This window comes from Clarias gariepinus, chromosome 21 (assembly GCF_024256425.1).
Source record: "Clarias gariepinus isolate MV-2021 ecotype Netherlands chromosome 21, CGAR_prim_01v2, whole genome shotgun sequence".
NCBI classification, from domain to species: Eukaryota; Metazoa; Chordata; class Actinopteri; order Siluriformes; family Clariidae; genus Clarias; species Clarias gariepinus.
The window spans coordinates 16024251-16035233 of NC_071120.1; the positions used below are offsets into that span (position 1 = coordinate 16024251).

Below are 10983 nucleotides of genomic sequence, written 5' to 3' on the forward strand. Positions count from 1 at the left end.
AATGAAAGACTTACTTATCCAAATTCTATTGTACATATAATTATAATTATATAATCTGACACAGTTCTAGTATTCGTTAAATATGAAGGGAGATGCAACTTCTGAGGCAAAATGTTTGCATATTACAAGAGTCTGAGTCAGTCTGAGGTTTAGACACTAAACCTTGAAAGTACAAAAGTGCACTGTAACCTGTTCTCTGTAGTGTGTAGTCTTTTGTATAGAGGCAACACAAAGCCATTCTATGTGGAGCCACAATACATGTGAGAATGTGGAAGTGAACATGATCTCTTTCTTCACCTAAACCTGAAAAAAATAAATGGGCAAAATAATATATTTTTTAAAGACACATGTCCAATTTGCATTTATTTTTTAAGTGTAAGATTTCTTTCTTAAAAATAACATTTCAAAAGTTCATAAATACATATATTTTAGAAGTTACATATTTTTTTAATACACTATAAAGATGTGTTTACAGGAGACATCAGCAGCTTTTTACTGAATCATAACATAGAATGAAATACACACATTACATAAGATTCAGATAATGAGCCTCTCTTTGGAATTTGAACTGTAACCACAGTAATACAATCTCACTCTGTGCTTCAATTATTTACACTCCAATTGTAAGGCATTAACATTTTGCTCAAAGCTCTTCATAAATTCTACAGACAGCCAAATATAAAGAATTTATTTTATTTTTTTAATTTTACTAGAATCATATATATATATATATATATATATATATATATATATTTTTTTTATTTTTTTTTTTCCCACAAATGTAATTTTATTTTTTCAGATGTGAGAAATCTATACTTGTGCCACCTTAACGGTTTACCAAAGAGAAACCGATGCCATTTAAAAAGAATTAAGTTTATGATTAAGACATGAAGTTTCTAAGTTTGAAGTAGTAAAAATATTGCCACAATAATATTATAGCAACTAAATGCATGTGTGCCAAGTCTCAGGTACTGTACTAGGTTTAACTATAATTAAAGTTAGTATATACAAAAAGTGCAGGCGGCAGCATAAAGTACTGTATGATACACACATGTGGATGTGCTGAGGTGAGAAAGGCACTCCTATTTCTTGTGTAAAGTACAGTATGTGGTGGAGTGAGGAAAAACAAATGTATTATTTTCCAAAGTAAAGGGAACTGGATGGTGATTTTTCCTTTTTTTTTGACAAGCTTATTTTACTCAAACTGTTACTAAAATAAGTTATACATTATAAAAATAATCAATTTCTTCTTTGTACATTTTGGAAACCACTGGCCTTTTAAGCTTCATTGTAGGACCTGAAAAAGACACACAGGAAAAACAATTAGTCATGAAAACATTAAGACATTCCACTTAATGTACTGACAGGATGCACAGAAACTCTTAGCTGGAAAAGTAGTGAAAAAATGCTTTGTAGAAAGCTATAGGTCTGATATGGAGTCCTTTGAAATAAAAAAGTACAGTGGTTTTATTATGCAATTTATGATTGAATCTTATGATGGATTTTATACAATACATGGCAAGGGATGTCAGTCAAAAATAATAGGGCACCATACATATTTACACACAACACACACTTTATATCTAGATGCAATTTAAAGTAGTCAGTATTCAACCTACTGCATGTTTAGGATGTGAGTGGAAATTGGAGAACCAGGAGGAAATCCACATGGACATGGGAAAAGCGCTTGAAGCTCCACACACAAAGTAAACTAAACTCAGGACCAGTAGATATTTTATTTATATACTCCAGATATTTGCTAATATATTTTTTTGTGCTACTATGTGCATTATTCGTTGACGTATAAAATTGGATACTATGTATATAATGTTGCCTTTCTATTGTGGCCAACACTGACTTTTTTTTGGCGATTTGTGCTGCATTGGCTTTTTTTGTGGGATCAGACCACACACGCTAGCCTTTGATCCCTGTACTCATGGGTAAACCTTGGATGATTGTGATCCTGTCACCTGTTTGCTGGTGTACAGTTTTTGATTTGTGTTGTTCAGTACACAATGGAGTGTGTGTGTATATATATATATATATATATATATATATATATATATATATATATATAAATGAATATTTATTAAGTTTCACAGGATTACCATCCAAAACAACAGGCTGTTACTGTTGTCTTTAAAATTTCTGGTATAATTAAAGTACTAATTAATAAATTCTTACCAAGCTCCCCTCCAGATACAGAGAAGTCATGAGATAAAAGTGCCCACTTCTGGACCTTTTGAGCATTGGATGTGGCCTTGGCATTGACCTTGTCTACGCCTTCCTGGATGACTTTGTAAATGGCTGGCTCTTTGTTGCTGATGATCTCTGAAACTTTGCTTGCCATGACACCATGTTTTCTGCAGAACTCTACAGCAAGTGGGGCCAGCTCATCTGTGGGGTCTCCATTGTCATCAACATTACACTGTGGATTTACACAGTGATTTTTGAATTGTGATAGTTCATTTAGTAATATTAAAATCAATGGGATTATTTAAAATAATAAGGTACATTGTTGTACCTTGAGAGTAAGAAGCATGGAGAGGAATTTCTTTTTGTCTCCCACCAGCATGACATTGCTAATGATGGGCAGTTCCTCCTTGACTGCATCCTCAATAGGGACTGGCGGGATGTTTTCTCCTCCAGCAGTGATGATTAGCTCTGTAAAAAATATATCAAGCATTCTTTTTATTTTTTATTAAAAAAAGCATGAGTCAGTCCTACAATATGGAACTAAATAAAGGATTAGAACTGTTCAGTATGCTATAGGTGCAGCAAATTTCTTGATTTCAGTAATACTTCCAAAATTAGACCCATTATTTAGACATATTGACAGTCCTAATGCCTCCAAAAGACAAACCATCTGGTCATAGTATTGAATATCGACCTTTTATCCTGCCCGTAATGTATAGGAAGTCACTCATGTCATGCTTTCCCAGGTCTCCTGAATGCAGCCAGCCGTCTGAGCCCAGTGCCTCTTCAGTTTTATCAGCCATATTCATGTAGCCCATGAAGACATGACGGCCCCAGAAACACACCTCTCCATTGCCATCTTCGTCTGGCTTGTCTAGCTCTGTTTTGCAGCCTGGTATCACTTTACCACAGCTGTGGGAAAACATTCAGACTAAAATGCTCACATTGTTCGCTTTTTCGTACCATGTTTTATCAATGAGTACACTTAATGATACAGTACGTATAGTAATATACCTTCTGATTGCAGGACTTATTAATTACAAATGGTCATATAACCACCAGACTACAATGTTTTTCCTTTTTTTAAGCTATAAAGCTTGCAGCAGATGTTTTTATCTGTATTTCAAGCTTGAGTTTTACAACCTATCATATAATTTGTTTATTTTCAGGCTGAAAAACTAGTATTAAATTTGTGTTAGAAACACATCTGATTACTGATTTTAGAGCATTAAATTGTGAAACTTCCTTACTGTAGACAAAAAGAAATCTGCAGGGAGTGAATTAAGGGACAGACCTCATTATACGGAAGTTGTCAGTCCAAGACATGGTGTGAGGTCCTGTACTCTCACTCATGCCATACAGCTCATAGATGGGGATGTTTAGACTCATGAAGTATTCCAGTGTGTCCTTAGTGATTGGTGCTGCCCCTGTAAAGCAGGTTTTGCAGCGATCCAAACCAAGACCTGTACGTACCCTCTTGAAGACCAGGTTATTAGCCAGCGTGAAGCCCCAAGGCACTGAGGGATTACTGGAGATTAGAGCATAAAAACAATACTCATACAGTATACATATTTTTGCAAACTACTCCAAACCTTAATAAATATTAAAACATACTTGTTCATTGCATTGTAGCTGGCCTGAAGCCCTATTCCCTTAGCCCACTCTGAAATTTTCCTTGACATGAGGGAAGACTTAGCACCAATGTTTTTCATTGCTTCCTGCATCTTCTCCCACACACGGGGAACACCCAAGAAGCTTGTGGGGCGTACTTCTCTTAAAGTGGTGGCTAAAGAACCCTGCAGGGACAGAATGTTCATCCCTTTTGCCAATGTCTGTAGTATGATACTTATGTATGATCGCTGCCATTTTTAGCATACATTTTTGTGCTAACAAAGTTTTTAACTACTTTAACTAAATTCTGATAATTATATGATTTGTGCTTCTTGTGTAATCTGCATTAATAATACAAATAATACATATAAATACATGTATTAAATATAAATACAATTGAAAATACAATACTAACTTTCAATGCATCTGGTTGAGCAAAATAAGTGGTGCCTGCAAAACTCATTGGGACCCACATGTCGTTCACTTGGGCAGCCACATGACTGAGGGGCAGGTAACTCACTAGTGACTCCTCCGCTTTTTTCAGATTGATTAAAGTCCCTGCTGCATTTGCAGTCCATGTGATCTAAACAAAGAAAGGGCACCATTTACACATTTAGGATAACAATTACAATACTTAACATAATCTCTTCTTCTGAACATGGAAACAGCACCTCCTTAATTAAACTTTATTTCTTAAACTTAATATTTTATTTAAGGACATCCCAATACCATTTTATGAACTTAATGAGCAGTTCAAATAATAACTTACATTGTCATGACTGAGCATAACCCCTTTAGGGTTTCCTGTGGTTCCTGATGTGTAAATGAGGGTGCAACATTCATTAGCTTTCTGGCTGTTAATTACCGCATCCAGGTGAGCATCAGATATGTCCTCCCCAATCTTCATAAACTCTGTCCACTAAGGAAACAAATAATTCATCAGTTATACAACCTGTCTTGTTTCAGATGAAAATATGTGCGATACTAAATCAGTTCTTCAGGTATACTGTCCGGTGTTTTTTTTTTTTTTTTTTAATTGCTGGTAATTATCCAAGCTTCTCTTGAAGAACCTGTCACATTTGCTTCTCTCTAGGTATTCAAACTAACTTATGTAGACAACTGATCTGTCTGTAAAAACCAGTTGCATGTTAAATAAATATAAATATCTACTGATTATATCAAGTAAATATTTAGCACCTCATCAACATCATTTTAAATATGTTAAAGCGATGTTAAATGGATTCAGTGAATTCCAGGGCTTTAAATACCATAAAGATAAGAAAATATTTTCATAGTTGCCACAAGCAACATAATTTTACATGAGGAGTTTACGTAATTAACCTTGCAACTGACTGGCCACAGTTTTTTTTTTTTTTTGGGATGTGGGAGTATTTAATTTACAAACCCCATTTTAAGGGTAAATGTTTTTTTTTACTTCAGACCTACCGTGTATATGTTTGGCATCTTATTTTTCACTTCTCCCTTGTATTGAACAATGGCCTTCAGGTGTGGTAGTTGATCTTTAACCTGAGAAACATATGTTGACAGCAATTTAACTTGTTTATTTTAAATGATAAAAAAAAAATTTTAAAGATTTTTTTTATTGTTTGCTTGTTTGTTTTTCATTGAAACTGTAAATTGTCTTCAATCATAGTGATATTGTAAAGGGTAACCATATCCCTTTTTAGAAATTAGCCCTTTTTTAATTAATTTACGTCTAAGTACCTGGAGGATTTTTTCTAGTTGTTTTTCATTTTCAACCACCAACACATTGGCTTCACAGTCATGAGCCACATAATAACAGGCTTCTGGAGAGTTGGTGGTGTAGATTCCAGCAGCAAGGCCTCTGAAAAACAAATTTTTCATTTTTTTAACTACACAGTCCATTCATTTTTATTCTTCAGATTGACTTTTGCAAGGCTATGCAAAAGTTTGGGCATCTTAACCAAATTATGATTGTTGTTCAATAAAACTGGGACTTTTGAGAACACAGTTATGAGAGTAAAAACTGCATTTATTTTTCTATATAATCCCTTGCTACACTAATGAATGTATCCCAGCATTTCACTAGTGTATGGATACCAAAGTTTTCTCATACACCGGAGCCACAACTGGACAGCCTGCTTCATCATCACTGCTGAAACAATAGCCTCTCAGAAACTCTTTAATGGCCCAAACATTTAATCATAATTTGCTTGGAGTAATGCCAGTACTGTACAGGGGTGTGGCAATAAGGCCCAGCTGATTTCCTTTAATATGCAAGTGGTAAAGTAAGCAGTATGATGCTATTCATTGTTCTGCAAAAACAGAATGTTTTGATCATCAAACCATTTTTCCTAAGAGCATTCCACTCACTGAATGTTCATGAGAACGAGTGCAGTGGGCTCTGACCCACCTCGGCCAGGATTTTCTTTTACAACCTTGTTTAAACCTTTTGCACCAATCAAATGATTTACACACTGATAAAATTATTATTTATTTAACTTATTATCTCTTATTTCCATACTATGCTTGATGTCTTGTGTAAAGCTCAATCAGTTTTATGCCTAAATTTGTACTAGTTTGACATGAACAGTCCTTTTAAAGTAAAAGGAAACTCTTTTTTTTTTGAGTTTTTAAAAGTTTATAATTTTTAAAGTAAAATCATAAACTGTGCAACTATTTTAATTTGAACACTTTTTCTGCAAATGTTAAGGCATAGATGCTTTATATTTGAATAACTTTAAAAAACAAAAAAATTGTAACATGTACAGTAAATGTATTATGTTTTGCATCCAACGTCGAACTTTTCTATAGCCTACTATACGGAATTATTATTTTTTATATTTGCAACCACTATCATGGATACATATGAATGCATATCACCAACTTGCCTAGCATATTTGATTCAGCAGACTGAGGGTTAGTTTAAAACCTTCAGCTTGCATTTTATAAGGACTTAATAGGGGATTTTTTTTTAGATGTGATTTAAAAGAACAGGACACCTTTATTTCTTTTATATGAAAGTACCTGTGCCTTAACAATTGCAAGAAAAAAATCCTTTTTATTATTATTATTTATTTTTATTTATTTATTTTTCAGTTACAGTACCTCTTTTCACAAAATATGTGATTTGGGCAGGATTGCTCAGACACTGTTATATAGCTGTAGTGTATGCGGTGAAGGTAAAAATATTCAGATACATCTGAAAAAAAAAATTATGTAAATACAGAACAGGAATATAAGAAGTATTACCCTGCCATGATGCAACCGATGTCTGCGATAAACCACTCAGGAGCATTGAATCCCAGAATACCAACACCATGGAAGCGCTCCAGCCCCAACTACACACAATCAAACACAAGTTTCAGCACAGTATGAATAGTGGGTCTACCCCCTGAGTTAAGCTCTAGCCCCCTGTGACCCTGTACAGGATAATAAATAAATGAATAAATAAATAAGTAAATAAATAAACAAATAAATAAATAAATGATTGAGTTAATGAATTCATTATTATCATTTATTTATCACAAACTGCAGCTGTATCATGCAGGTGCAAGTTTATACTGGAGAAGTACACTAACTTGTGAAATGACACAAAATAAGTGGGTTACAGAATACCTTAGTTTTGGAGGTGAAAAGTTATAAAAATTATTTATTTAGTTTTGGAAATCCAGTGCCAAAGAAGCTGAAAATACATAATAATTTCTAAGATAAAGACACATTAAGATTCATGAGGGTAAAAGAACTGAATGGTAAATACATTAAGCAAAAGTTTGTATTACACTGAAAATCTGATAGCCAGTAAGGCTGATAGAGAACAGAGGTGGTAGTGAATAGTCCTATTTTGTTTAAATGACACGCACTGACCTCCCAAACACTGAACAACATCTACCTTCATATTTATCTATCTACTTGAAACCCGGATAAAATGGGAGAACATCAGAAAGTGCATACAGTGTAAAACCTGTGCCAAATTGTGGCTCAGATGGTTTGCTGTGGTAATTCCTTGACGGAATCAGCCAAAAGACCAACATATTTACCTACAGTATGTACTTGGAATATCTTCTCTAAATAAGAAGTTGTTGTTACTGTTACTTCTAAGGGTTGCACTACAACATAACCACTGCTGTTATAGTTAATAGCACTGGTTCTATGTATTTATCAATTACATTACTTCAAAAGACTGCTTTGTACACCTGAGCGCTTTCACTATTACTGTTTATGGTGTATAGTGTTACTTACACACACGCTTACATACACATATAGTATTTTTTTATTGTTTTTTATTTATTATTTCTTATATAGCATGTAGTAAGGGTAGTTGCGAAACCCACTTGAGCAATAACAAATATTTTATTTTATTATACTCATACCTTGAGGAAGCTCTTGGCTGCAGCTCGGCATTGCTGTTGGTATTCCTTATAGGTCAGTGTAACCCAAGCTCCATCCTTCTTTAAGCAGAGGGCTGGGTGATCCCCGAACTTGTCCACCGTCAACTGGAACATTTGGTGGACAGTAAGAGGAGGCTCAGAGCCTGGACCCGACTTATTCATCCTTAGCTTCACTGGCCTGTCCCTTATCGTACTCCAATACTGCTCAGCTGGAGCCAAGTACACTTTAGCTGTGAATGGGATTGCTTCATCATCTAGTGGATCAGAACCGTATTCTGAACAACATTTTGGCATAATTGCGGTTTCAAAAAGTTTATTTAAGAAAAAAGGAAACAAGTAGATGAAAGGTGAGGTTTCTGTCTCTCACAGCTTTGCTGGAGGAAGGTTCAAGCATGAGTTACAGGAAGGATATCAAATGTCTGATCGTAACAATCATGTTTCTGTCTGTAAGAAAATAAAGTAGGCGTGTATGTTACCGAGTTACATAAACCGGCTTTTTAAATTTTGCACTCACACTAGCATATAATGCATACTATATGGTTCTGCTTTTCAAATGTTATTATTAAATAAATAATTAAATTAAACTTTTTTTTTCATTTGAATAGCAATGTGTTCATCTAAAACATGGCTTAAAATACTATAAATGCCTTATCTAAACCTTCCTGTTAATCAGCTCAAGGACAGGAATGTAAGCATCAGATCTGACGCAAAGATTAACAAGCATACAGTAAGCTTTGAATTTTACCTGCGGCCTTACAGGCTCCTCCTACAGAAACATCAGCTGCAGTTTCCTCAAAACTCTTTGCAGTTGCCTCTTTAGATTCCAGGATTTTATCAGACAGTGTTTCTGTTTTTAGCCGCTCTGAAATCTCAGCATTCATGTTTCCGATTGGACTGTCAATCCCAGAAGCATCCGATAAATTGATTTCTGCCACCTTGTTAGCCATTGTCACCATAACATTGTTTTCGGTTATAGAAGTCATGCAGCTGCCGTTGGGTTGTGCACTGTTGTCTTGGTGTGCCTGAGTTTCTTTTATAGTGCTAGAGAAACATGACTACCATTGTTCAATTGGAAACAAACATGTGACATCTAATCCATGTTATTTATTTAATTGTTGTGTACAAATTAGACCAAAACTATAAAACACAAGTGTACATACCTTTCCGGATTATTTCCCAAGGTGTTTCGAAGGTTGGAACCACTGACTGACATCATGAAAGGATGTTTAAACTACAAAACTCTTTTAAAATGTAAGAAAAAAAAAATTCACAGTTAGAAAAATCCAGCCTTTAGTTCACAAAGCAAAATTATTGTAAACTAAAAGTACATGATTTTAGCCATATAACTTTTCAGTTTTAAACATTTATGCTTGGTCTTCAGATTTGTATCTCTGTTATTACCCTAATGCTGATTAAAGCTGATTGATTTCAGACATGAGCTTTTTATGAGTGCATCTTGTTGCAACACATTGACCAAATGTGTTAAGTAAGCCAATGCTGAGTCAAGAGCAGAAGAGTGATGAAAGAATGGTGCTACAAGCTGGCATAAATCATTTAACTTTCATCAGTCTGCCTTTCACCCATATCCGTTCACCAGATTACCGTTTCATATCAAGGACAGTAAGATAATATGTGAACATTGGCTCAGAAGCAGATCACGTTTATATGTTCGGACGTTCATATAAAATATCACCTCTAAACCAATGGTGCCATCTAGAGTATTTAAGACCTTATGCAATTATACTGTAGATGAGCAGGAGAATAAATTACAGAAGACCATGAGGAGACCTTAGCGCACTTTGGACAGCTAGGGCACATATTTTGCTTTATTTCCTGATGTTTTAACCAACCAATTCCCACTGCAGTGGTAGGTCTGTAACCTACATTGTCATTACCAGTGTGAGAGTGCAAAAGGACAAAGTTCATATAGTAATTACAACACTAGTGTGGCAACATCGAAGTCTGTTCACAAATGAACTTGTGCAAGTGCTACATGCCATGAACCACATCTGATGTGTAAAATGATATGGAACAGCATAGAGAAATGGTATTATTAATGAAATAAAGCAGGGTTTCTAAGGAGATTTTAAAGGAGTTCATCTTCTGTTGGTATGAAGATCACAAATCCTATAAGACACAGATGATATGCCCATTGATGCCATTCTTAACAGATAATATTAAGGCATTAAACAGTGTGCATGTTGTTTACTCTCCGAGTAACCCAGCCTTTGTCTTAATTTCTTCATTCTACCTTACACAAATGAATAACTTGGTACTATTAAAATTAGTTATTTATTAACATATCTCTGTTCCTAGTTATGTTTACTTCTTTAAATAAACCAACATTCATTTACAGGTATAAAAGTTAATAGAAAAACAATCAATACTTACAGATAGGAATGTTTTCTGATAACTATTCAGAGATACAGACGGCTGTATATATATACTGTAGATGTCACTTGCATTCAGGTACACGCCTGGAGATTGAGGAAAGAGTGAATTATTGTCTGATGTGTAATAATGTCTAAGGCTTCATCAGCGACGCTGCCTGGGTCATGTGACATGGTATCACGCAGGTGATAGCAGCCTAAGGTCCATGCATGGCATGCTATTAAGTACAGTAGTATAAGCAGCTGGAGGTCTCCATAGAGACGCATGCCAACTCATTAACTGGTCGTGCACTCTATCCACATACTGTTTAGTAGGCTAGGGTGTGGTTTTTAATGCATCTGGACAGAGAAATGTATTAAATCAAATAAGTACTTTTATTATAAGCCCACTATTGGTAACTATTACAATGTTT

At 34.8% G+C, this 10983-nt stretch overlaps 1 protein-coding gene across 3 annotated transcripts; it reads right to left on the reverse strand.

Annotated features, from left to right (window-relative positions):
- Positions 1-804: 804 nt before the first annotated feature.
- LOC128509813 (long-chain-fatty-acid--CoA ligase ACSBG2-like) lies at positions 805-10702 on the reverse strand. 3 transcript variants are annotated; one of them, XM_053481659.1, is made up of 15 exons: positions 10572-10702; positions 9341-9421; positions 8926-9221; positions 8163-8434; positions 7042-7130; positions 5533-5653; positions 5254-5334; positions 4577-4726; positions 4223-4390; positions 3811-3992; positions 3491-3724; positions 2891-3108; positions 2525-2664; positions 2185-2428; positions 805-1297 (listed from the first exon to the last, which is right to left on the reverse strand). In XM_053481659.1, exons 2-15 carry the CDS (start codon positions 9394-9396, stop codon positions 1221-1223), a joined length of 2328 nt encoding a protein of 775 aa, XP_053337634.1. In that variant the 5' UTR covers positions 9397-9421; positions 10572-10702; the 3' UTR covers positions 805-1220. The 3 variants fall into 3 exon arrangements, with proteins under 3 accessions (XP_053337634.1, XP_053337637.1, XP_053337636.1); XM_053481662.1 differs by having other exon boundaries at positions 8163-8410; positions 10572-10701; XM_053481661.1 differs by lacking the exon at positions 10572-10702 and adding an exon at positions 9582-9623.
- Positions 10703-10983: the final 281 nt, after the last annotated feature.

Coding starts and splice junctions, on each gene's coding strand:
- LOC128509813 (XM_053481659.1), bottom strand. CDS start 9,396: ATGATGTCAGTCAGTGGTTCCAACCTTCGAAACACCTTGGGAAATAAT. Junction 2,665..2,890: donor CATTACGGGCAGGATAAAAG/GTCGATATTCAA, acceptor TATTTTTTACAG/AGCTAATCATCACTGCTGGA. Junction 2,429..2,524: donor CCATGCTTCTTACTCTCAAG/GTACAACAATGT, acceptor GTAAATCCACAG/TGTAATGTTGATGACAATGG.